Source organism: Mercenaria mercenaria, chromosome 10 (genome assembly GCF_021730395.1).
Source record: "Mercenaria mercenaria strain notata chromosome 10, MADL_Memer_1, whole genome shotgun sequence".
Taxonomy (NCBI): Eukaryota; Metazoa; Mollusca; class Bivalvia; order Venerida; family Veneridae; genus Mercenaria; species Mercenaria mercenaria.
Genome location: NC_069370.1, coordinates 54925961 through 54953626, shown reverse-complemented (window position 1 = coordinate 54953626; position 27666 = coordinate 54925961). Strand labels below are relative to the sequence as shown.

Below are 27666 nucleotides of genomic sequence, written 5' to 3'. Positions count from 1 at the left end.
AATCGAGTACTCTTCTGAAAAGGAGAAATTCTGCTTAAAGTCCAACCAAAACGAAAGTGAAACCGACGTCAGTTGATTGTTGGACATTGTTGATCTAAGAGAAAATGTTTTCTGTTATTAAGCATCCTCTTGTAACCGGATTGAGACGGATGTTTATCTTAGTGTCACCGAACGAAACATCATTTGAGAAGTTAGAAGACGTCCCAAATTACGTTGATGAGGTTCGAAACTGATTTTGAAGAAATAGGAATTTAGGATAACCCCTTTTTTTTACATCTACGTGATACTCCACACGAAGGAGCAGGGGCTGCTTTATACTTTTATTAGAAGTTGTAATTTTTATACGTCCATCATCTGGGCTCAAATTAAACAGAAAGGTAAAAAGATCTTTATGTTTGTAGTGCCTACAGGCCAGACCGGGACTTTAATGGGTAAGGCTATTTTCCATAGGGCAAACGAACCACTGTGGCCATAGTCGACCTAACCCTAACCTCTAGTCAGTATATTAGAGTCATAATTTTAGTGGTGCAAAGCCTGGACTATGGCCGACAAAACTATAGAAAGTAGTGTTTCCCGACTTTAATTGCATCGATGAAATCAGTCGTACCACCTCATTGATTGATAACTCAAATAACATTATTGTAGTTGGTGGAGATTTAAATCTTGGTGATGTAAACTGGCAATCTCTCACAGTTAACGCTGGGGCCACCCATGCTGAAGAAAGTGTTAAACTCCTTGAACTAGCGGATTCCTATGGATTCCAACAATTGATTCATGAACCAACTAGAATCACTGATAAAACTCGTAACATCCTTGATCTCTTGTTCATAAATAACCCATCCTTGGTTGATAATGTAAAAGTCATTTCTGGTGTTAGCGACCACTGCATTCCATTTTTTGACATAACTTCAACACCTAGGATTAACTATAAAGAAAAAAGAAAGATATACTTGTTTAATAAGGCTGGCTGGAATAGTTTTAAATCAGAACTGATACAATTTGACATTGAACTAAAAAACTTGTCAGATAAACTCAATGTTCAGGTCCTTTGGGAGAAGCTCACATCCAAGCTGGAGATTTTGACAAACAAATATGTGCCTACAAAATCTGTAAATGGCAAACAACATCTGCCATGGATAAATGTAGAAATAAAAAGTTAATTAGAAAAAGGGATAGGTTGTATGCAAGGTTCAAGAAAGGTAAAGATAAGTACTTTGATAAACTTAAAAAAGTTAAAGCTCTTATACAAATGAAAACAAGGAAATCATACTGGAACTACATTATAAACAACATTGTATGTGACCCAACTGAGCCCAAAAATGGAACCACTAAAAAGTTTTGGTGTTTTATTAAAAGTTTAAAAAATGATTCATGTGGAGTAGCTCCTCTTAGAGAAAATGGCATTTTAAAGTCTGACTCTTGTGATAAAGCAAACATACTTAATCGTCAGTTTTCATCAGTTTTTACTAGGCCAGATGCATCTGAGCTTTCAGACCTTGGTATCAGTCCCTTTCCTGACATGAGAAATATATCAGTTTTGGACAAGGGAGTCTCAAAATTGCTCAAAGGGCTAAATCCCCATAAAGCAGCTGGGCCAGATTGCATAAAACCCCAAGTCCTTAAAGAATGTGCTGATGAATTAACACCAATTTTTTCCCATATCTTCAATGAGTCTTTAAAATCTGGAACTGTACCCTCTGATTGGAATCAGGCAAATGTCACTCCTGTCTTTAAGAAAGGTGAAAATTTTAAACCTAGCAATTATCCACCAGTGTCTTGACCAGTATTGCCTGCAAAATATTAGAACATATTGTAGTCAGTAACACCCTGGATCATCTTGATGCAAATAACATACTGGTGGACAATCAACATGGCTTTCGCGCACGCAGATCATGTGAGACCCAACTTGTGGGTTTTGTTCATGATCTGGTCACATCTGTAAAGGAAGGCCAGGTTGATGTCGCCATTATGGATTTTAGCAAAGCCTTTGATGTTGTTGACCACAGAAGACTCCTCCACAAACTGAAACATTATGGTATAACTGGTAATACTCATGACTGGATAAGAGCATTCCTACTAAACAGAACGCAGAAAGTTGTGGTTGATGGCGCTATATCATCAGAAGCCTCAGTTGAGTCTGGTGTACCCCAAGGTTCAGTTTTAGGACCTCTTCTGTTTCTTCTCTATATAAATGACCTACCCTCCAGTGTCTGTTCAGGTGTTAGGCTCTTTGCCGATGATTGCATCATCTATTGTGTAATACGCTCCGTTCAATAAAATAACAAAGAAAGCTAGTCAAAGTCTTGGTTTCATAAAACGTAATTTACATGTACATTCATCTAAACCAGAAACAAAAGAGGCAGCATACAAATCGATAGTAAGACCTTCTTTGGAGTACTGCTCATCAGTTTGGGATCCATATCATGTAAGTGATAAACAAAAACTTGAAAATGTTCAGAGAAGAGCTGCCCGTTTTGTCACTAATAACTACTCCAAAACACCGGGTACAGTAATGCAAACACTAAACCAACTTCAATGGGAATCATTAGAGCGCAGAAGACAGATTGCACGCCTCAGTCTTTTTTACAAAATCCACTATGGACTTGTTGCTATCTCACTGCTGCAATACATGACCCCAATTACAAGACCATCCAGACACCACCATCATCTGGCTTACCACATTCAGCACACTTCAACAGATTATCTCAAATACTCTTTTTTTCCAAGGACAATAGTTGAATGGAATTTACTGCCGGTATACTTGGTCAAGGCTGACTCAAACTCTGCGTTTAAGTCAGGATTGACTAGTTTGCCCCATATCCCCTAGACAGTACACATGCTTTTATCTTTTAACAGTACTAACACTCTATTTCTTCACCATGTACATAGTGATTATGCAATGTATAGGCTATTAGGGCTAAAGTAGGTGTTTTTTTTCTTTAATGCACATATTTTTTATCACTTTGTCAATGTCCAACAGGGTGGATTGAGTAGCTCTGGAGGCTTGACAATTCTTTTACTTTACTAACCCCCACGCATGGCCATTATAGTCCAGGAGGACTGTTTGCCATTTCTAAAGAAGAAGAAGAAGTCCTTTCGGACGTATTTTCGGACTTATTATGTTATGACGCCGATGTCCGTCAGTCGGTGCGTCCGTTGGCAATTTCGTGTCCGCTATGTAACTCATGAACCCCTTGGAGGATTTCGAAGAAACTTGACACAAATGTTCACCACATCAAGACGGGATGGCTCGCTTCAAGGTTAAGGTCACACTTAGTGGTCAAAAGTCATATGACTGTTTCCTGTCCACTCTGTAAATCGTCAACTACTTGAGACGATGTGCAGAGTGCATGTTTTGGATGGCTCTCTTCAAGGTCAAGGTCACACCCCTTGAAGAATTTCGAAGAAACTTGACACAAATGTTCACCACATCGAGATGATGTGCAGAGGGCATGTTCTGGATGGCTCGCTTCAAGGTCAAGGTCACATTTAGGGGTTAAAGGTCATATGACTTTGTTTCGTGTCTGCTCTGTTACTCTTGAACTGCTTGAAGGATTTTAAAGAAACTTGGCACAAATGTTCAACAGATCGAGACTACGTGCAGAGCACATGTTTCGGATGGCTCACTTCAAGGTCAAGGTCACACTTAGGGGTCAAATTTCATACCTTTGGGCATATATTGCTCCCCATTGCGGTGCTCTTGTTATTATTATGTATTTCACTCTCTTTACTAGTTATATGTTACTACATATCAGTTCCAAATACTATACAAATCATGGTTTAATTTATGTCTCCCACCACACAGTGGTGTGGGAGACATATTGATTTACTCCAGTCGGTGTGTCTGTCTGTGTCTGTCTGTCTGTCACAAAGCTTTTCCGCATTCTAAGTCGAACATTTTTCATCCGATTTTCACCAAACTTGAACAAAATGTGTTTTACCGTAAGACCTCAGCCAAGTTCTATAACTAGTCAAATCGGTCCAGGCATATTGGAGTTATGGCCCTTGAATTACCAAAAATCGGGCTTTTTACTCCTGTCCGCACTCTAAGTCGAACATTTCTCATCCGATGTTAACCACACTTGAACAAAATGTGTTTGACCATGAGACCTCGGCCAAGTTCGATAACTAGCCAAATCGGTCCAGGCATTTAGGAGTTACGGCCTGTGAATTACCGAAAAATCAGCCTTTTTACACTTGTCTGCACTCTAAGTCAAACATTTCTCATCCGATCTTCACCAAACTTGAACAAAATGTGTTTGACCATAAGACCTCAGCCAGTTTCAATAACTAGCCAAATCGGGTCAGGCATTTTGGAGTTACGGCCCTTGAAGTACCGAAAAATCAGCTTTTTTACTCTTGTCCGCACTCCAAGTCGAACATTTCTCATCCGAACTTCACCAAACTTGAACAAAATGTGTTTGACCATAAGACCTCAGCCAAGTTCGATAACTAGCCAAATCGGTCCAGGCATTTTTGAGTTCTGGCCCTTGAATTGTAGTGAGTAAACAGTATATAAAGACTGATTTGCTATTTAGATGATTAGGCAGTTGTGGGAGACATTCACTTTTCTCAAAAGCAGCTCTAGTTTGTGGAATGTTGGTCCTGTATCACGAATCAGATAGGCTCATTGCTGGAAATCCGGAGTACTTGTCATAGTATTAGTAACAAGGGTTACACGGGTCAATAGAAGGATACAATAAGTCACACATCCTAGAACTGCAGTTTCAACTGAATGTCTTTGGAAAGAGGGTTTAAAGGGTTACACATATCAACATAGATTAGCTCCTAGACTATGCTTTATTTAGCTCCACTATGCAGAGAATAGGTGTGCTATTCTACTCGCACCGACATAGGCAACAGCGTCAGTGTGAGCTTTCTTGATTAAAGTTTTTCGGCAACCTTTGTTTTTCTTTGTTGCTATTGCTTATATGATATATCTTACTACAACTTCACATTAACATTGTTCAGCATGCAAACAAAGTATGTGTAGGGGCTGGGCCCATTATACCCAAGGTCAAGGTTACCAAGGTGTTATACTTAGGTTATTTTTAAGGTTAAAGTTTTTCATCAACCTTTGTATTTCTGTCTATTGCTTATACATTTTGTATCTTACTGTAACTTTCACATAGACATTGTCCAGCATATAAACAATGTATATGCAGGGGCTGGGCCCATTATACATAAGGTCAAGGTCACCAAGGTGTTATACTTATATTGAGGTTAAAGGTTTTCGGCAACCTTTGTTTTTCTGTCATATCTTTGTTACTATTGTTTATATCGTATACTGTAAGTTCACATAAACATTGTCCAGCATGGCGTTAAACCCAAAACAAGCAAACAAACAAAATCTTTTCTCAAAAACTATAACAGCTACAGCTTTGAAACTTTGCACACTTGTTTATCATCATTAGGTGACTATGTAGGTTAAAAAAAACAGAACTCTGATAAGCATTTTGTCAGACTTATGCCCTTTTGTATTGAGAAAATTTGATTAAAATTTTTGGATAGGTCCTTTTCCCCCAAAATACAAGAGCTACAACTTTGAAACTTTGCACACTTGTTTATCATTATTAGATGAATAAGTGGACCAAGAACCATAACTCTAACCTGCATTTTGATAGAACTATGGCCCTTGTTGTACTAAGAAAATTTGAATTTCTTGGTTAAAATTTTTGTTTAGGTCCACTTTTCTTGAATACTATAAGAACACTAGCTTTGAAACTTTGCAGACTTTTTTTGTCATCATTAGGTGAGTATGTAGGTCAGGAGCCATAAATCTGATATGCATTTTATCTGAATTATGTCACATTATGTACTTAGAAAATTTGATTTTTTTTATTTAGGTCCACTTTTCTTAAATACTATAAGAGCTATAGCTTTGAAACTTTGTAAAAGTGGATTAGTATGAAGGTAAAGAATCATAACTCTCCCTAGCATTTTGTCTGAATAATGGGCATTTTTAACTTAGACAGTCAGGGGTGTATCTGTTTTAAGTTATGTAACCTATTTCAGTTACTTTTTCAACATAATTCAAGCATTTTATAACCTGTATTTGTTATAAATCATAGTTAACTCAGGTAATTTATTCAAAAAAATCTTTTTGCTCTTCACACAAAGTGACTATTAAAGTGAAATTAGTAGCAAACTGTGGTTAATCCAATTCTCTTTTAGTCTGATCATGACCTGATAAGCATAATGGGATGTTAAAAGTTTTATAGCTTTAAAACTTTTGCGTAAAACTTTATCAGCCTTGCGTAAAAAAATTTACTGCATAGCTGGAAAGATAAAAGTTCAAGGATTCAGGAAATAATTGCATTAGTCTCATTCAAAATGAGGAATTGGCACATGAGGGCTTTGTAATATTTTATGATAACTGAAATATTGTGAGTTATGAAAGTATAAGCAATAACTCAAATGGGTTATAAAATGCGATAACTTGAAACAGTTACACCCCTGACTGTTAGAAGCAGTATCTTGTCTTTTGTTTCATTTCAGTTTTCTTGAAAACTTACAATAGCTTTGAAACTTCATATAGTTTTTGTCATCAATTAAAATGGGTAAGAAGGCCAAGAACCATAACTCTTTTCTTACATATTGTCCAGCACATGCAGACAAGTGACGGCACCAGCAGGCGGTGCTCTTGTTTGTCATAATAGCATAATCAAAGGAAAATTATATTATGACTATCATGCATTTTGGTAAGTGCAAAAAAAATGAAGATTTTGATATCTAACATGTATATCTATATATCATGAAAAGTATTTATCATGTTTATGCTTGTTTGAAATGTAAAACGTAATTATTTTTTAGGCTGTTCCCTATTTCATTGCTTTGATTATCATGGAATGGAGTGTTTTGTACCTGAGAGGAGGGAACTTGCCACGATTGAATGATAGTCTCAGCTCACTATCACATGGACTACTGTCTCTACTTCACAGGTAGAAATCTTTTCATTTCTGGTTCATTTTTGTTAAAATTTCAATATTTCTCTTACATATTCAAGAGTGGTGGAAGGAAATTGGCATTGAATATTGAGACAATACTACCACAGAAAAATCTGGCATTGTTTCTTAACAAATGGCTATTTTTAAGTGACTGAGCTCATATACACATTAAAGTTTATAAAATGCATTAATTTTCTACATTTAATAGTTTAGTTTATACTAATTTGTTTTAGCTTTGTTTTGATGAAAGCTTCAAACTTATTGGAACCACTCTTGAGTCTGCTTCATGGAAAAACCAGTACTGATGTCATATGAGAAGTCATGGTCATGACCCCAGTGGGGCTCGAACCCACGACCCCTGGACTGAACGGCCGGCACCTTATCCACTAGACCACCACTCCCCTTGTTTCTACATTTAAAGTTGACAGCTAACAATAAAATATTGTAGTGAAAGATGAGCATGATATTTTCCATCTTATTTACTGTTGACATGGAATAATGTAACCTTGAGTTGACTTGCAAATATAAAATAACGCATTTTTTCTTGTTTTCAGTTTACTGTTCAGATCAACAGAGCTGGCTGCATTTATGTGGGCATACACACATTTCAACATTATCACGTTGCCATGGAACAATCCTATCACCTGGTTCACATGCCTGTTGGCTGTAGATTTTGCTTACTACTGGGTACATAGATTTGGACATGGTTGGTACATTGTTGTTGTTTTTTTGTTCTGGTATGTTTACTGAATCTGAAAATTCTAATTTCTAACATTTGCAGTCATAGTGATTCTTGACATATTGTTAGTACTATTGAAATTCACATACTGAAAGAAAATAAGAACTGACATTGCTTACTGAAGTTTCAGTTTGAATTCTTTGTTTTACATTTATAAATCTTACTTTTTGGTAAAGTAAGCCAAGATCAGTTCTCATTGATAACAAGGTGTTGCCATGTACATAATTAAGAGACTTAGATTTCATACTTACGCAGATTTTGTTTGTTTGTTTTGGGTTTAACGCCGTTTTTCAACAGTATTTCAGTTATGTAACGGCGGGCACTTGATCTTACCAGTTTTCCTGGATTCTGTACTAGTACAAACCTGTTCTCCGTAAGTAACTGCCAACTTCCCCACATAAATCAGAGGTGGAGGATAGATGATTTCAGACACAATGTCTGTTGTCAAATCATCACGGAGTACATACGCCTTGCCATGGGGTCTAACTCGGGACCCCACGATCTAGATCTGCGCTCTCCCTATTGAGCTGAGTGGGGAGGGTGGGGGGTCTTATGCAGATTACCTTGTGTATATGTAGGATTGTCACAAAATATTTCAGTACTTGAAGTATCTGTTTTGTCAAAAATACAAAACATTACAATTTTAACAAGATTTAGATGTGCAGTTTCTTGATATAAAGAAACACTTGTTTCAGTTTCAAAACTGTGAACAAATTTTGTTGACAATGATCTGTCAGTTATTTTTATTCCTTCAAAGAAATGGAACTGTATTGTTTTGTTCATTGTCAGTCAGTTGCTAGGTTGGTAGACAATTCGGTTTCTGATAAATAACTAGGGATTTATTTTGCCTACAGTGATCAAACTTCATAGTCTATGGTCAGTGGATAATCCCTATTGTTTTGCGGATGAACAAGTTCAAGGTCATAGCTAGTGACATTGACCTTGAGACTGAGAACAGTTTCTGATCTTTAACTAGACATGGCTTGAAAATATCAGGTGATCTGCATTGTTCTGTGGGTGGGTAGGTCAAAGGTCGGTGTCACTGGAAATGGTTTCCAACAGGTGACTTATTTTTTTAAGAGAACACTTTGGCGTAGGACTGCCATGTTTCTTAGGATTGGTGTCTTTTGTCAGTAGATGACCTTTTTGTTCTTTGGTTTAGTAGGTCACAGACGCCTTTATACTTATTAAAAGTGGTTTCTTATCAAGCTGGAGAATACTTTGGTCTGTGACCATCATACTTTCTTGAATTTTTGTCTGTGGTCAGGAAATAACTCTTGTTGCCTTGGTGGTAAGTAGGTCAAAGGTCACAGTGACTTTCAGGAAAAAAATCCAATAAATAACAGGAGAATGCTTTGGCCTTGGACTGTCAAACTTCATTGAATGCTTGGCTGATCTCAGCATCTCTGTTGTCTATTCCAACAATGAGAACAGTACCTTGGTTCTCTGTTTATCAATTAGGCTTATACTTGAAGTGTGCTGATTAGCTCACCTGTGCACAAAGTGCTCAAGGTGAGCAGTTGTGATAGCCCTGAGTTTGTAATCCATTGTCCTGTGTCCATCTTCAGAAACTCCACTGTTATTATTGTGGAGGTCACAGCTTTGCCTCTGTCTTACTGAATCTTTGTTGGAGAATACCTTCTATAAGATCTCGAGAGATTTCAGTTTTAGCTTGTCTGGGGTCAAAAACTAGATCAATAAATCAGTTGATAGGGAAGCATTGTTAACGCTCTAGAGGCCATATCTCCTGCCTAAACATCTCCTGCCTAATCTTCATAAACTTTGTGAGAATGTTTGTCTCTATAAAGTCTAGGACAAGACTGGGTTATTTCAGTTCAAAAATATGTCACTAGATCAAATTGTAGAAAAACCTTGTTAACACTGCAGAGGCTGAATTTTGCACTTGATTTTCATAATACATTGTACTTTGTTAACATGTTTGTCTTTATGCACATAGGATAGGCCAAAGTCTAAACTGAGTTACCTGAGATCTAGGTCACAAGGCAAATGATAGGAAAACCTTGTTAACACTTAACGAGGGCTAATTTTCCTTTTGATCATCATAGATCTTTGTCAGAATGTATGTCTCATAAATTCTAGGTCGGGTTCGAAAGTGGGATATCTGAGATCACTATCTAGGTCAAAGCATAGAAAAACTTTATTAGCACTCAAAAGGCCACATTTTCTACCTGATCTTCAAGAGACTTGTTCTGAAAGTAGTATTTCTAATGAAATTCTCAGGATATATTGCTGATACACTTAGCAAGTAACATGCCAACAGTCCAAGTAGCAAAGAATATATCTTATCTGGGTTACTAAAAACCATGGCGATCTCATGCTGGTTTTAGTATGTCTCCCCGCCCCCCCTCACTGGCGGAGACATTGTTTTGGCCCGGTTCGTCCGTCCGTCAGCCCATCTGTCTGTCACACTCCATTTCCGGTCAAAAACTTGAGAATCATTTGACCTAGAACCTTCAAACTTCATAGGGTGGCAGGGCTTATGGCAATTGTTTTTGGGGTCACTCCATCAAAGGTCACAGGGGCCTGAACATGAAAAACAAATTCAGATCAATAACTGTAGAACCACATGACCCAGAATGTTGAAACTTTATAGGATGATTGGACATGCAGTGTAGATGACCCCTGGCCATCTCTGCATTTAAAAAAAGTTCAGTGACACGAGTCCTTATTGTAAATGTATGAAAATTCTATTGCAATGACAAAATTTATCAGTGAAGATAACAGATTCATGAGTGACTGAGCCCTTTATTGTAGAAATCAACTTGTTTTGGTCTGGTCATCAGGCACACCACAGTTCAGAGGACTACAATTTTACCACAGCCCTTAGACAGTCAGCTTTTCAACCATTCTATTCCTGGGTAGGTTTGCATGAATATAACCAAGGTTAAAGACTCAAAGGTTAAAAACAGAATCTGGAGACAGGTCTCAAACTCCCGACATTTGATTGGTTGATTCTGAGCTGAAATTGGAAACTACCAATGACAAGGTCAGTTTCTGAGACTGGTCTCCAAATTCAGGTTTTGTAACCTCAAGCCTTGTGTTCTGTGTTATAAAACTGAATTTTGAAACCAGTCTCGGATGTTCAACATCTGATTGGTTAATTCTGAACTGAATCTTTAAATTGGCCAGTGGTAATGTTGTATTCTGAGACTGGTGTCAAAAATATTATATAACCTTTGACCCTTGAAATAAAAAACTCAAGACAAAAAAGCAAGAAAAATAACCATTTTGACCAAGTGCAATATTGTGGTGGATGCAAAATTTTCAAATGCTTCTCGCTCATGCAAAACTGTGAAATTTTAGATGCAAGTGAAGACAAAAATGTTCCTAGTAGTACACAAAATATTTCAATATCCAGATAAAAGTATGCAACTGTTGTGATAGTTTTCAGGGCAGATCTGTTGAAGTAGTTTTTCTTTGATTGCTCATTTGGTTTGATTTGTTATGATCTTGAGTTTTTTTGCAGTGATATGGAATATTTCTCTCTGTCCATGTGGAATATTTCTCTCTGTCTATGTACTTACTGTCCATTGCTGTTTACTCAAACATATTTCTGCATAGAACATTCTGGCTTGACATTGTAGCTGACATGTGCCAAAAGTTCATTGTTACTTATTTGAGTCCATCATCAGCATTTTTCTTTCAAAGTCTTCTCCTAGTGAACAGCAGGATGGATCTTTACATCAGTCCATCTGCAGCATCTCTCTTAAGTTTGTGGAAAAGGTCCAGTTTTATTGCATACAGGAGTTGCCAGATCTGACAAAGAAAAATCTTTTAAATGACTTGTTGTCATAAACCATTTGACAGATTTGTTTGAAACTTTGTCTTTGATACCCTGAAATAGAAACAGTATGCCATACTGAGAGCCAGTTTGTTGCATGCACGCAACCTATATCCTATTGTGTGACATTTTAAGTGCATGCTACAAGCTTAATCTTAGTAGTAGTCAAAAATATTTTTGCTTCATGTTTTGCTTTGTCAAGGTCAATCCTTAATTTAGTCAAGGTCACTGCAGTGGCAATAGAAAAATTTACTTTATATATTTCATTCAGACATATGATTTTCAGAGGTGAATTTTATGTGGGCAGGCCATCAGACTCACCATAATTCAGAGGATTTTAACCTTTCTACAGCTCTTAGACAGTCTTTTGCTCATAGATACTCTAACTGGGTAACTAAGATTCCAGACAGACATATGTTAGCCCATATTAGTATATTGTATACAAATACTGTCACTGTTCTACAGTTCAGTTCATTTAGATTAATCACCTTTCCAGTTAGTTTGTTCCTGAAATTATTCCTTTTTCACTGTTTACTAGATGGTCAGCCTGCACACCATCACTTTCCACTACATCCATATAATGTGTATTTTTGCCAAAACATAAAACAGTTCTATAGACTTTTTGATATGCCAAAATTGTAACTTTAATTTTGTCATCAAAAATATTTTTCATCTGTTCTGAGAGTTCTGTGCTAACACAGAGTTTCATTTCAGCTGTTATGTTTTAGGATTACTGTCTACTGTCTTAACTGTGTTAAATAACAGCCATTATATCAATTACATTTAAAGCTTTTTCTTATGCTTATTTCATACATTTTAAGTATCATACAGAATATTGATATAAATTTCTCTTTTATTTTCTTTTTCTAATGCTATTACATTTTTTGCAGGTATTTTATGTGCCATTAGCACTTTTTCTGCCACCATCAATATTTCTGGTCCACAACCAGTTTAACCTGATTTACCAGTTCTGGGTACATACTGAGGTAAGATATTACTTAGCAAAAAATCAAGTCCTTTGAGTGGTTTGTCACCTAATTTATCAGAGTTCAGATATGCAGGAATTGAACCATGTGGGTGTAGCCAGAGTGGTTGAATATCTAAGCATCCGAAAAATGTAACATGGTAAACTAGACAATAAGCCACTAGAATGCCCTGATTGATTTCATTCTTACATGCTCATTGATGTATTTTGAATAAAATTATGCTGGAAATCATTTATCTGAGTGGTAATGAAATTAGACATCATACAGCAATTTGACATGATATGCTCTCTTGCTGGTCTGTCTGTCAACTGTTGTTTATTGCATAAAAAAATCACAGCTTGATCTTCTTTGTTTAACTGGCAGTCGAATCAAGCAAAGAAGTATAAAATACACAGAATGGCAACAGGAGATAATCTTGGGTAAGCTCGTGTCAGCGCGTTATCTTATTGAAGCATTTACTGACTTGATCAATCTTGATCAAATCAACAGGCTCTTATAAAAGCATTACACTGGTGATACGGTTTGCACGTAATAAACTGAATCAGGTCCAATTTTCAAATGACAACTGTTGATTTCCAGTCATAAATTCATTCCTTCCCCATGTAGAAAATACTAATAACATTAAAAAAACACCATTATCATTATAAACAAACAATCTGATAGAAAGTTTTCACAGCAAAATTGTTATCCTTCTGCTGTCTGTTTCATACACCGGTAGAAAAATCTTGTTAAAACTATTGAGGTTACATTTCCTACTTGATCTTCTTCAAGTTTGGTCAGAATGTTTCTCTTGATAAAATATAGGTCAAGTAAGAATCTGGATCGAGTTCATAAAACAGGTCACTACGTCAAACAAAAGAGAGACCTTATATAATTAATATGTAATCACTCTAAAGGCCATGTTTTCTACCTGATTTACATGAAACCATGTCAGAATGGTTGTTTTAATGCAATTCAGTCAGACTGGAAACATGGTCATCTGGGGTAGAATGTCAGGGCTTTAATAGCCCTCTTGTTTGTTTTTATCTGGACCCCAAAAAGTGACCTCAAAGTCCTGAAACTACCATTAAGAACTGTTCATTTAGTGGGTCATGAATATTTATTAAAGTAGTCCAGATGTAGTCATTATAGAAATTCATATTTCTGCAGTACAGATTTTGATTTCTGTCAGTTCTGGAAATCATATTATTTACAGAAAAATGTGTAGGTATGTATACAGTTATTATATCAAGGCAGTGTTTGAACTTGTTGTGTAGTGATTTCAGTTGGTGTATGTCTATTTATAGACAATAGGCAAGTTGGGCCCACTAGAATGGATTTTGAGCACACCCAGTCACCACCGTGTTCATCATGGCAGAAATCCATACTGTATTGATAAAAATTATGGTGGAGTGTTCATTATATGGGATAGATTGTTTGGTATGTATTGTGTTTATCTGTAGTGATTTTCATTTCAAAGATAGATAGATAATAGATTCAACCAGGAAGTCAAATATAGTAGTTCTATTTTGTTGTGTTCAGCACTGATTATGGCATGTTGATGCACTTTGTATAGTAGAGGGACTGTACTCCAGATTTTTTCTAAAATAATCTTTCTTTAAATTTGAAGTTTGGTCATATTATAGACAGTAGAGCATTATGTTTTATTTCTAAACTATTTTGAATAATGCTAAATTAATAAGAAAAAATGATGTCTGTGTTGGGAATTGAACCAGGGTTGCTTGGCAATAATAACTTACCTGCAATAAAATACACATGCATGTTTTATATACAGGAACATTTGAAGGTGAGAAAGATGAAGAGAAAGTTGTATATGGACTGGTACATAACATCAACTCGTGGGAACCAGTCTATGCACAGGTAAATGAGAAAGTCATATATGAAGTGGAACAAATCTATGCACAAGCAAATCAAAAAAATGTATATGTACTAGTACCTAACGTCAGTTTCTATGAACTAATCTATGCACAGATAAACCAAAATGTTGAATATGGACTGTTCCATAATATCAGGGCCTTGGAACCAGTCTATGCAAAGGTAATTGAAATAATTGCATATGGACAGGTACATATAAGCAATTACTGGAAACCAGTTAATGTAAAAATTGCATATGGACTGGTACATATAAGCAATTACTGGAAACCAGTTAATGTAAAAATTGCATATGGACTGGTACATATAAGCAATTACTGGAAACCAGTTAATGTAAAAATTGCATATGGACTGGTACATAACATGAATTCATGGTAACCAATATTATGCCCTGGTAAACTATTTTGTAACTAACTTTATTCACAGGATCATGGAGTACAGGGGTTGTGAGTTCAATCCAACTAAAATTACTAACAAGAAGATTACCGTAGATACCCATGTATAATGCGCACCCGTGTATAATGCGCACCCCCGATTTTGGCCCGAAATCCTGGGAAAAAAACCATTTTTGGTCAATTTTGAGGTGGATGGAAAAGAAGTAGAGTTCAACAGAAAGTCAAATGTATAATTTGTTTGTTCGCACGTTGGAGTGATGCATGTTATAAGGGACTGTACTCCAGATTTTTTTTCTAAAATAAATCCATAAATTTGTTTTATATTTGACAGTGAGCATTATTTTTAATTTAACTATTTTGAATAATTAATTAACAGAAGCTGTTTAATTAACAGGTATGGCATAATTTTCAAAAATGACATGCATGTTTAATCAAATTTGAAAGTAATATAAAGGTGTATATGGCTTGTCAAAATCAATTAGGCCAGTAATTGCAATAACGAGAAACGTCAATTATGAGTGAACAATCTTGACCAAGAAATCATCAAATCTTATATGTACTATCTAATTTTTTGAATATTATAAACAATTTATTGGACTGTTCCATAAATACGTTGGAAATTTGAATAATTGAAATAATTTGTATGACAGGAAAATATAACACATTTACGGAACGTAATGTAAAATTGATTAGAGGTACAGTAAGCAATACTGGGAAGTTTTAATTCATCTTACATAAAGTTTGGACAGTTAATGTAAAATTGCATTGTATATGAATTATGGAAAATTTTATACCTGTAAATTATTCTGTAACAACGTATTCACGGTTGGGTCCGGGGTTTAATTCAAATCCAAACTAACATTATCTAACGGTTAGACCTGTGTGTAGATTCTTTACATCTGGCATACTAAAGAACCAGAGAATTTTTTAGAATATGAGTATCTTCTGTATCTTGCACTATCCTAACACTAAAATTAATAACAAGTCTTCTCTCTGAAGGAGTTCCCCAAATGGGACTCGGGTGTTGACTGTTAATAAGCTTACAAACAAAGACAGAAATGTAAAGCCACTAAATGAGAATTTGGGGAAATTGAGACATTGGTAAGAAGGAAATGATTGACCCAAATCTAGAAATAAATTAATTCAAATTATGGTGCTTATTTAACTTGGCTGATGTTTTACACCCAAGTTGTTTTCATTGCCATAATAAAATTTAAATTTGAATGTAATAATTTGTGGTAAAATAACTCATTTACATACCTGATGGGTCTTGCCAAGTTATGGCCCTTGTTTGACTAAGAAATAGTGGAATAGTCAAGCAGGCTGTCGTAATGGACAACTCTTGTTTTCAGCTACACCATTTCATATATGTGATAAAGACTGCATGGAACATTGATGGATTATCCAACAAACTATCAGTTATATTTAAAGGTCCTGGTTGGTCTCCTGGTAAACCAAGGTTAGGCTGTGTAGAAGATATTCCACAGGTACACAAAAAGCTTGTTTTGTGAGTTTATACTAATTTATTTTAGCTTGATTGTGATGGAAGCTTCAATCTAATTTGAACAACTTTATAGTCCGCTTTCTGGAAAAGCCAGTACTGGTGACATATGAGATGGCGTGGTCGTGACCCCAGTTAGGCTGGAACCCAGGACCCTCAGCTTTAGTGTCCAACACTGCTAGACCATCACTTCCAAGGTGTCATATGAGATGGTGTGCCACTTCTGAAAAAGCTATGGCAGTTTAGAATTTAAGAAAATTGTAGACCATAGTGAGAGCCATGTTAGGGTGGTTATGTCATTTCCAAAGTGCTGACTTATTTATTTAGCAAATAACTTTTAAATAGATTAGTTTCTAATGTTTCTTGAGTCAAGAGGTAAAACATAGTAATTTCTTTTGCTAGTGAAGAAATTATTTTACAGAAATAGGAAAATACAGTTACAGTTCAGTCAAATACTTATAAGTCATGTCCTCTTATGTTACCATCAAAACAAAACTGCTGGCATTTTGATCAAATATTGAAATGTCCATCTCTTTCTTTCTCATTTTTAAGCTGCTTTTGAAAATTCTCCTAGCAAACAAAATTACCATTTGAGCAACATTGCCTTTCTTTTTTATGGCAAGGCTTTTAAACAACCAAGCTCTGGTTTAAAAACTCTTCTATTATTAAACTATGAATATTTTAATAAAAGGTAAATGTGTTTTTGTTTTTATTCAGGTGGAACCAAGTCCAGTCAAATATGATAGTAATATATCAGTTTGGAAGGCAATATATATCTGGACTCACTTTCTGATACTGCTGTTGTTTTGGCAACCTGGTCTCTCAATGCATAAACAGGTAGGAAGATATGCAAATTAAGGGGAATATTTTTCTAGCTTAACAACTACTGTTTAAAGCAATGGTAACAAGAAATCTCAGAAGCTCCCCTGGTTATTTGGCATGCCCCATCAATGGGAATCTTATCCGAATAGGAGATCAAACACAACTCCTGATTTCGTAGACAGACTGTTGCTACTGGACCACTGCATCCACTCACATTGTGTTAGTTTTGATCTGGATGTCATTTAGAAAATTTGCATCTGTTGATAAACCCATTTTATGCTCCCCGCAGGGGGGAGCATATAATTGCCAATTTGTCCTTCCATCTGTCTGTCTGTCCGTCACATTTCTTGTCCAGAGGATAACTCTGGAGGTACCAATTTGTAATTTTATCAATAATAGAGCTCATTGAGAGGAAGTGCTGTAACAAGAAACTATAATTTTTGTTGGTCCCATTTTTGAATTATCTCCCTTTTTAGCTCACCTGTCACAAAGTGACAAGGTGAGCTTTTGTGATCGCGCGGTGTCCGTCGTCCGTCCGTGCGTGCGTCCGTAAACTTTTGCTTGTGACCACTCTAGAGGTCACATTTTTCATGGGATCTTTATGAAAGTTGGTCAGAATGTTCACCTTGATGATATCTAGGTCAGGTTCGAAACTGGGTCGCGTGCCGTCAAAAACTAGGTCAGAAGGTCTAAAAATAGAAAAACCTTGTGACCTCTCTAGAGGCCATAATTTTCAATGGATCTTCATGAAAATTGGTCAGAATGTATATCTTGATGATTTCTAGGTCAAGTTCGAAACTGGGTCACGTGCGGTCAAAAACTAGGTCAGTAGGTCTAAAAATAGAAAAACCTTGTGACCTCTCTAGAGGCCATATATTTCACAAGATCTTCATGAAAGTTGGTCAGAACGTTCACCTTGATGATATCTAGGTCAAGTTCGAAACTGGGTCCCGTGCCTTCAAAAACTAGGTCAGTAGGGCAAATAATAGAAAAACCTTGTGACCACTCTAAAGGCCATATTTTTCATGGGATCTGTATGAAAGTTGGTCTGAATGTTCATCTTGATGATATCTAGGCCAAGTTCGAAACTGGGTCACGTGCGATCAAAAACTAGGTCAGTAGGTCTAAAAATAGAAAAACCTTGTGACCTTTCTAGAGGCCATATATTTCACAAGATCTTCATGAAAATTTGTCAGAATGTTCACCTTGATGATATCTAGGTCAAGTTCAAAACTGGGTCACATGCCATCAAAAACTAGGTCAGTAGGTCAAATAATAGGAAAACCTTGTGACCTCTCTAAAGGCCATATTTTTCATGAGATCTGTATGAAAGTTGGTCTGAATGTTCATCTTGATGATATCTAGGTCAAGTTCGAAACTGGGTCACGTGCGGTCAAAAACTAGGTCAGTAGGTCTAAAAATAGAAAAACCTTGTGACCTCTCTAGAGGCCATATATTTCATGAAATCTTCATGAAAATTTGTCAGAATGTTCACCTTGATGATATCTAGGTCAAGTTTGAAAGTGGGTCACGTGCCTTCAAAAACTAGGTCAGTAGGTCAAAAAATAGAAAAACCTTGTGACCTCTCTAGAGGCCATATTTTCCATGGGATCTGTATGAAAGTTGGTCTGAATGTTCATCTTAATGATATCTAGGTCAAGTTTGAAAGTTGGTCACGTGCCGTCAAAAACTAGGTCAGTAGGTCAAATAATAGAAAAACCTTGTGACCTTTCTAAAGGCCATATTTTTCAATTGATCTTCATGAAAGTTGGTCTGAATGTTCATCTTGATGATGTCTAGGTCATGTTCGAAACAGGGTCATGTGCGGTCAAAAACTAGGTCAGTAGGTCTAAAAATAGAAAAACCTTGTTACCTCTCTAGAGGCCATACTTATGAATGGATCTCCATAAAAATTTGTCAGAATGTTCATCTTGATGATATCTAGGTCAAGTTCGAAAGTGGGTCACGTGCCATCAAAAAGTAGGTCAGTAGGTCAAATAATGAAAAAACCTTGTGACCTCTCTAGAGGCCATATTTTTCATGGGTCCTGTATGAAAGTTGATCTGAATGTTTATCTTGATGATATCTAGGTCAAGTTTGAAACTGGGTCAACTGCGATCAAAAACTAAGTCAGTAGGTCTAAAAATAGAAAAACCTTGTGACCTCTCTAGAGGCCATACCCTTGAATGGATCTTCATGAAAATTGGTCAGAATGTTCAACTTGATGATATCTAGGTCAAGTTTGAAACTGGGTCACGTGCCTTAAAAAACTAGGTCAATAGGTCAAATAATAGAAAAACCTTGTGACCTCTCTAGAGACCATATTTTTCAATGGATCTTCATGAAAATTGGTCAGAATTTTTATCTTGATAATATCTAGGTCAAGTTCAAAACTGGGTCACATGAGCTCAAAAAGTAGGTCACTATGTCAAAAAATAGAAAAAACGATGTCATACTCAAAACTGGATCATGTGGGAAGAGGTGAGCGATTCAGGACCATCATGGTCTTCTTGTTTTGAAAACCTTGGCACAACTCTAATACTATGTAAGATATGTACTTCATACTTTACATATTGATAGAGGTCATTGAGCAGGAGTGCAGTGACAAGGACAATAACTCTAGGGTGTCCCATTTTTGAATTATCTCCTTTTTTTTGAAAACTTTGTCTGGGACAAAACTTGAATACTATCTAAGGTATTAACTTCATACTTTACATATTGATAGAGGTCAGTGGGAGGGAATGCAGTGACAAGGAACCATAACTCTAGATGGTCCCATTTTTGAATTATCTCCCTTTTTTGTAAACCTTGTCCAGGGCATAATTCGAATACTATGTAAGGTATTAACTTAATTTTTTACATTTTCATAGAGGTCAGTGAGAGACATTGCAGTGACAGGGAACCATAGGTGGTCTAATTTTTGAATTATCCCTTTTTTGAAAAGCTTGTCTGGGGCATAACTCTAATAAATGTAAGGTATTGACTTGATACATATTCAAAGAGATCAATGAGAGGGAGTGCAGTGTTAAAGTACCAGAACTCTTGTTAACCACATTTCTCCTTAACACAACCTCTGTGACTGAAAAGCCCCTTATGCCACAGTAATTTCGGGGAGCATCCATTGATGTTACTGATCACCTTATCTTTTATATTTTCAGATTCTGTCAACATCATACCTGAGTATGAATATAGCGTACATTGTTTTCACCCTGTTTGTATTTGGATGTATGTATGATAAAAGGTAGATTTTTTTACTTTAACTTATTACCCTGGCCTACTCTCTGATCCCACTATTCCATAAGAGTTTTCTTGAATTGTGGCTCTATTTTTCAAGATACAGATAAAAGATATATATAAATCTTTCAAAAGGTATCAGAATGTGGTTGTAGAATCTTTTTGAAATTTTAAAAGTCTTTAATTATTTTAATTTTATGACCAAAAATGTATATCCTCTTGTAAAAATTAGGCAAAATTACAATTTCAGAGAAAAAAGGAAATTTACAAAATCTTTGCATGGAAGTGTTGCTTCTAATGATAACTAAGATATCCTGAAAGTTTTATAATAATCCATTCACAAATAAAGTGAAATTGAATTTTAAAAAAAACTGGTGTAAAAATGGCTTATTTACAGTGGAGAATGCCTGGTCAATGTTCAAAACTAATCAAGATACTGTTGAAACTTGTTTTCTCGAATGCCAAGGGACCAACCACTTTACTTCAAGATAACCAAAATTTGACTTAAAATGATATTTTTATGACCCCAAAAGTGGGCATATCAAAATCGCACTGTCTGTCCATGCGAGCATGCATGTGTGCATTTGGTAAATTCTTGTCCGGGCTGTAACTCGTCCATTCATAAAGGGATTTTGAAATAACTTGGCATAAATTTTCACCATAATGAGACGATGTGTTGTGCGCAAGACCCAGACCCCTAGCTCCAAGGTCAAGGTCACACTTAGTGGTCAAAGGTTAACATGGTCTGTTTCGTGTCTGGTCCATAACTCTGCCATCCATGAAGGGATTTTGAAACAACTTGGCATAAATGTTTACCATAATGAGACAATTTGCCATGCGCAAGACCCAGACCCCTAGCTCCAAAGTCAAGGTCACACTTAGAAGTTAAAGGTTAGCTGGGTATGTTTCGTGTCCGGTCCATAACTCTGCCATTCGTTAAGGGATTTTGAAATTACTTGTCATAAATGTTCCTCATGATCAGATGATGTGTCATGAGCAAGACCCAGACCCCTAGCTCCAAGGTCAAGGTCACACTTAGAGGTCAAAGATTAAAATGGTCTGTTTGTTGTCCGGTCCATAACTCTACCATTGATGAAAGGATTTTGAAATTATTTGGCATAAATGTTCCATATAATAAGATGAGATGTCATTCGCAAGACCCAGACCCCTAGCTCCAAGGTCAAGGTCACATTTAGAAGTCAAAGATGTTTCTTGTCTGGTCCATAACTCTGCCATTTATCAAGGAATTTGAAAATAATTTGACACAAATGTTAACCATATTGAGAAGATGTGTCACGCTTATGACCCAGGCCTCTTAGGTCAAGGTCAAGGTCACAAAATGATATTTGATTTTTTTGCACATACAACTATGGAATTCTTGGGCCTGCTTCAGGGGCATTTGTCACCAATAGTGACAGCTCTTGTTTGCATGTGTTTTCAGGATGCTACTTGAAAATGTCTTCGAGATAGCCGGAATTTCGATATAAGTGAATTTGAGATTTCGAAATTCAACTGTATTTTGAAAATCTGAAACGTTCCTATTACCATCTAAATTCTTTAGAATGATATATAATATCAAAGATAAATCAGGGGAAAACTTCATTACAGAAAAAGTGGATCAGACAGAAGTTGTTGTTTAGTAAGTGAAAAAGCTCCAGTAACATCTGTGTATTGATATCATCCTGTAAAAGCAGTGGCGTACTGTATTGGTACTTTACAAAAAGTTCCAGGGTGGTAGAATAGATATTGAATTTCGCATTCCACTGGCACAGTAATTAGACATTTTGTTTGCATGTTTTGAAAAATTGATATCCCAGTGTTATAAGATTTAATATAAAGGTTTGAAATTCAGCAGATTGAATTGCCTGAACAGTTAAGCTATTGTATATCAACAAAAGTCCATGAATGCATTGCTATTGGTTTAAACAATATTTATTCAACATAATTGCAATTTTCACAATGTTACAAATATCAACATAGAGGAGTGAGTAGGAAGCTAATAGCTTTTTTGGAAAGTCTCTTCCTGCTATTATAATAGAGTAATTATACCAGTATACTTTGGTAAGGTATACAACTTACTTAGATACATGTTCTTGAAAAGGTTCTGATTATGCTTCCCTTTGCAGTGGTATATTATTTTGCTCGTGTCAGTTGGTCAGTCAGTCGGTTGATAAACACTTTAAAGGCTATCATAGGGGCCATAGTTATGTGTTTGTTTATTGCCCTTCTTTATGTTTCCACAAATCCTGGTCATGTTGGATCAAGGTCATATTTAGAGAGATTAAAGGTCAGGTTTTCAGACCTGCTTCATGTCTTTTTATCGCCTTTAGTCAGAGGAGTCACAAACTTCTTAAGGTAGTTATGCACGTTTGGATCAAAATTTTTTCTACAATGTAGAATTTGATTAAGCACTGATTTTTCAAAACTTCAGAATATACCAAGAAAATTCAGCAAATAAAAAAGATAGGGTCGTGTGCTTGATTTTTTGCTAGACTGATTTGAAAAATTTGGACCTCAAACAATATTTCATAATGGGAGTCTATGGGAAAATCTTAACTTTCATAAAATTTTTGCGAATAGAAATTTTTCTACAATGTAGATTTTGATGAAACTTCTCACAGTTGTAAATAAACATATGGCCTATAATTTGGTGAAATAAAATGAAAGGTCCATGTGCTTATTTTTGAGATATTTGACCAAGATTAAAGTGAACCGGACATTTCACGCTAATTTTAGGACATATTTTGAATTTTTTAACGTGTCATATGTTTTAATATCATATTTTGACTTTAGAAATATAGCAACAGTGCTATTGTAATAAATTTACTCACAGGTTTTGATTAAATCATAAAATTATTTTCATTTCCGTACGCCGAATCCAGGCTTTATTCTACTTTTTCCAGATAAATGACATTACGCCATCACTTCCGGTTTATCAAACGTGCAGAACTACCTTAACATAAAGACGATGTAAAGAGAACAGTTTTCAATAAAGTCAGTTCAAAGCCAACACATCTTTTTGTATCAAATATCAGTTTAATGAAGCTGTATTTGGAAACATGCTCTTTTTGTACCACCTAAAACATATCCTCATGGTGATTGATTCCATCAGTATAAACTAGTTTCAAAGGGGTATTTAGGTGTCCTCTTACAATCAGTGAGGCAGTTAGCCATGCTGTCTGTCACTTTGTTGCAAAAAGGTTTTAGAGCAAATTGCTTTCACAGTTTTAAAGCGTAGATTTGCATGTTTTCTGGATGGTCAATGTTGAAAGAGGGCGAGGCCCTGCTTTCCTCTCTGTAAAAGGTTTGTTGAGCAAACTACTTTAACAATGTTCAAAGGATTCGAAAGAAATTTCATACAAATTAACTCAATAAATTCTAGATATGTGCGATACCCATCCCCCTCAAGTTTATATTTTAAACTACATTCACAGTCTTTTTCTGAAGTGGATGAATGTTGCAAGGATGGGAGCAACCATTCAAAAAATGTCTCCTTTCCTCTGACAATACAATGAGCCAATAGCTCAAATTTCAAATTTTTTCCACTTTTCTTTCTCAGGTCCTACTCAGATGAGTTGGAGATGATAAGGAGTGTGATATTTGTTGTTGCCTGGCAACTAGGTGCCACTATGCCTGTGAGTGGAACCATCTGTGGTTTGTACCTGGCTTCAGCAGTGTGCTGGGTAGCAGTTGTTGCACTCAATAAAACAGCAGTGAAGAACAAAGAGAAATAGGACTGTATGGGACTTTGCATCAAGATCTTATACATGTACCTGAACTGTCTTAAATGTTATGAAAATAGATTGTTAATTTCATGACTTTGCAATGGTTTTAGGCAAATACTCATTTTGCCTATGCAACATTTCCACTTGCAACATCTTCACATTGTGTGCAATATCCTGTATTAGGGAAAACTTAAATAGTTTCACGAGATTTATAGTTTCTTTTATATTTTGATTTATTATACCTCACTGTTGTCTACAATGGTAAAATCCCATTACCCGAAAAAGAGATATTTTGACTATCAGAAACATTTTCAACCTTTTTGACACGTGACCAAGCGAAAGTGACTGTCAGGTCATGTGACCGCGCTGATATTTTGAATGTCATATAAGGGCAAATAACTGCTTCAATTTTATGGCCAAATGATTGCCTCCCTTGTACAAAATGTCATATTGTAATGACGTCACTATTTAATGTGTACACAGGTGATTACCGGGCTAAAGATGAAACTGTTGAATGAGATGAATTAAAAACATTTTTAAAACATTATTATGTGCTTAATTTTGTTCGTTATAATAAAATAAATATCATATGCCAGCATATGTGACATTGATATTGTCAACCCTCGAAACAGAATGTCACCACTTGGCTTTCGCCTCGGGTGACATTCTGCCCTCGGGTTGACAATATCAATGTCACACACGCTGCCATATGATATTTATATAATGAATGTGTACTGGTATTTATGTTATGTATGTGATAGAAATTATGTAAATCTTCCCTTATTTCAGAAATAATATAGATCTATTGCAAAATAATTTTTTGGTATATTTTTAAACATGACAAAGAGGTTATATGCCTGCAGAATGATATAATGAGGGCACAACTCAAGTAACTTATTCTACATGGTATAAAATTGTTTTGAAGTTTAAATAAATATATGAAAATATGTTTCTACTGTTTCCCATTCTCATAATGTCATTGTGATGTCAGTATTGTTGTTTTAATGAAAATAAACATGATATTTTCATATTGGCATGAAATATAAATTTCAGTAAGATTTTCTGATTATTTATGATTAATGTTCATCTACATTCAAGTGTAGCTCTGTACCACTGAAAAATATATCACATATTTCTTTCTTAGGAATTTTTTGGGTTGGCACTAATATTTACTCTTGCCTGTATGCCTATCTGTCTGAATGTGTGCCATGCATATATCAAATAAAGAATTTGACCTAGAGTCGTCAAACTTCATAGTATTGTTATTCAGCATGTGAAATTTGGCACATGGGATTTTGTTTGGGGTTTCATTCGGCAGCTAGAACAAGAGTTATGGCCCTTGACAGTCATAAAAGGTTAATTCAGAAAAGGTTAATACATGGCCAGAACGCTTGCGTCTCAAGTTGTTCAAAAAGTATTTAACCTAGAGTGATAAAACATTGATTTTATATAGCATGTGAAGTTGTGCACATGGGGTTATGTTTTGAATTTCACTTAGTTGGGAGTTACGAGATGACTCAACTTAGTAAAAACTTTGTATAAAAGGCTTTAAAGTTTGTGTCGCACATACCTCAAAAAGTATTTGAGCTAAAGTTATGAAACCATACAGGAATATTATTCAGATGTGAAGTTTTGCGCTTGAATTATGTGGATTTTTTTTTTTTTTTTAATATTTTTTTTATTTTTATCAAAAATCTTAAGATCTACCTTTTTGCATGCGTATGTTGTCTTTTTCACAATTTTATGCAAAACATGCATTTAGACAGGATTAAGGTGCTCACTTCAAGTTTTCATTTGAAATACTGTGAAATCATTAATATTCGTAGGGGACTAATTTTCATGGTTGAGACAATCCACGAAATTTAATCCCAACGAACATGTAAAATTGCCATTCATTTTATGTTCAAAAGTTGAAATCCACGAATTCATATCCCCACGAAATTGCCATTTTGACTGAAACCACGAAATTTCATGCCCAGGAAATTAAATGATTTTACAGTATAACATGTATATAATTATTAATTTTTGGTTCTTAAGATTATACAACATTTTCATTAAGTGTTGTTTTACAGGATAAAATTAATTTAAAAATGATGTTTGTTGTTGCAAATTTCAAATAACAGATACACATGATACTGTGGCTATGCTTTGCTTTTCTCTATTTTATAGGAAATTTCAGATGAACTGTTTTCTTTATATAAGAAGCCAGGATATGTATAAAAGAATTGTTATATTTGGTTAGATTGAAGTAAGGACCACATAGCAGATTTGAAATTTTGTTAGATGTTAACAAACATTTTAAACATTGTTTTTAGGCATTTTGTGTTTGACTTACTAACATACCATTTCATTAGTTGTTAAAATAAAATCAAAGCAAGTCTTGCAATTTGCCACTTAACACAGAAAAATGTGTTTTTATAACATGTTGAACTCTAGTTTTTATGTATTGTATTATCTGTGATAAAATTCATTTAAATCTGTGATTTTAGTATATATATATATATAGGATAGTTTCGGTTTGTTACAGTGGAATACTGAAATATTTTTCAACAAGTGAGCATCAATATGTTCTCATGTGGAGAAGCCGTAAATGAGCATGTGATAATAGCTTGGATCCAACGTGAAAATTACATGATCTGCAATACAGTCAAATTTTGTTAGCTTGAACTAAACAGGACAGGCAAAATTAGTGAAGAGTTATTTGTAGTTTGAGTGTTGGAACAATATACATTATATAGGGATTTTCCCAGGACCTGACGATCAGTTCTGATGAAGGGTAGTCTTCGAATTATCTGAGTTCAAAAGAAGAAAGTTTGACTGTATTCTGTTTCTTGATAGTGTAGATACTTTTAACCAAGAATTTACATATAAGTATATAAGTATTGTTTTGACATAAACACATATAACAGAACCCTTTGAATTATCAGTTGCATTCCATATACTTCCATTGTAAAGGCAAATCCATCAGCTCCTTACCATGCTGAACACCATTGGTTCTGCCTTTGTGACCAGTGTAGATCATGATCAGCCTTCGCTATTCACACAGTATCTTTTTGGTAAACATCCCTTTAAATAGTTAATGGTACTGCCCAAATTGGAAGATGGACAAGTTCATTATAGAAATTTAGCAGGGTAAGGATTAATGGGATAAGTGTAAAATGCTGTACATGAATTTGTAATGTGTCTGTAACCAAGTAATAATGCCAAACACTAAGAAATAATAGAAGAAATTTTACCATGTCTAAATAATTTCAGAAGCTGCTAGACATGACAGAAGTCAGAGATGTATTCTTTCAAAGGGAGAAATTTATCAAGATTTTCAATTAAATTATGATGTTTTAAGATATATAGGCTGGTTTTATGATATATTGGTGGGCTTTATTAAACAGCCAATAAAGAATTGTTAAATGTGAATAGTTTCTTTCAATTTGTTGATATTGTCTCCACATAAAATACAGGGTTGCAATAAAGTTCTTTATTTGTTTACATATTGTCCTTATCTTTTGTAAGTGAATTTGTTAAACAAGTAAGAAGATTCATATGCAGGTATTTTCCTTCATTGTAAGTCATGAGTTCCTTCATTGAATCCTGTAAATTTCTCTATTGAAACCCATCTGTTCCTTCACTGTAGCCTTTCTGTTCC

At 35.4% G+C, this 27666-nt stretch overlaps 1 protein-coding gene across 3 annotated transcripts; it reads left to right on the top strand.

Moving 5' to 3' along the window:
• The first annotated feature begins 35 nt into the window (after positions 1 to 35).
• LOC123561506 (alkylglycerol monooxygenase-like) lies at positions 36 to 27509 on the top strand. Of its 3 annotated transcripts, none has more exons than XM_045353936.2 (11): positions 36 to 221; positions 6814 to 6941; positions 7502 to 7653; positions 11775 to 11878; positions 12379 to 12474; positions 13761 to 13893; positions 14249 to 14334; positions 16094 to 16228; positions 16960 to 17079; positions 20223 to 20305; positions 23858 to 27509. In XM_045353936.2, exons 1-11 carry the CDS (start codon positions 105 to 107, stop codon positions 24030 to 24032), a joined length of 1329 nt encoding a protein of 442 aa, XP_045209871.2. In that variant the 5' UTR covers positions 36 to 104; the 3' UTR covers positions 24033 to 27509. The 3 variants fall into 3 exon arrangements, with proteins under 3 accessions (XP_045209871.2, XP_045209869.2, XP_045209872.2); XM_045353934.2 differs by lacking the exon at positions 11775 to 11878 and adding an exon at positions 10462 to 10565; XM_045353937.2 differs by lacking the exons at positions 36 to 221; positions 11775 to 11878 and adding exons at positions 236 to 377; positions 10462 to 10565.
• The last annotated feature ends 157 nt before the right edge of the window (positions 27510 to 27666 follow it).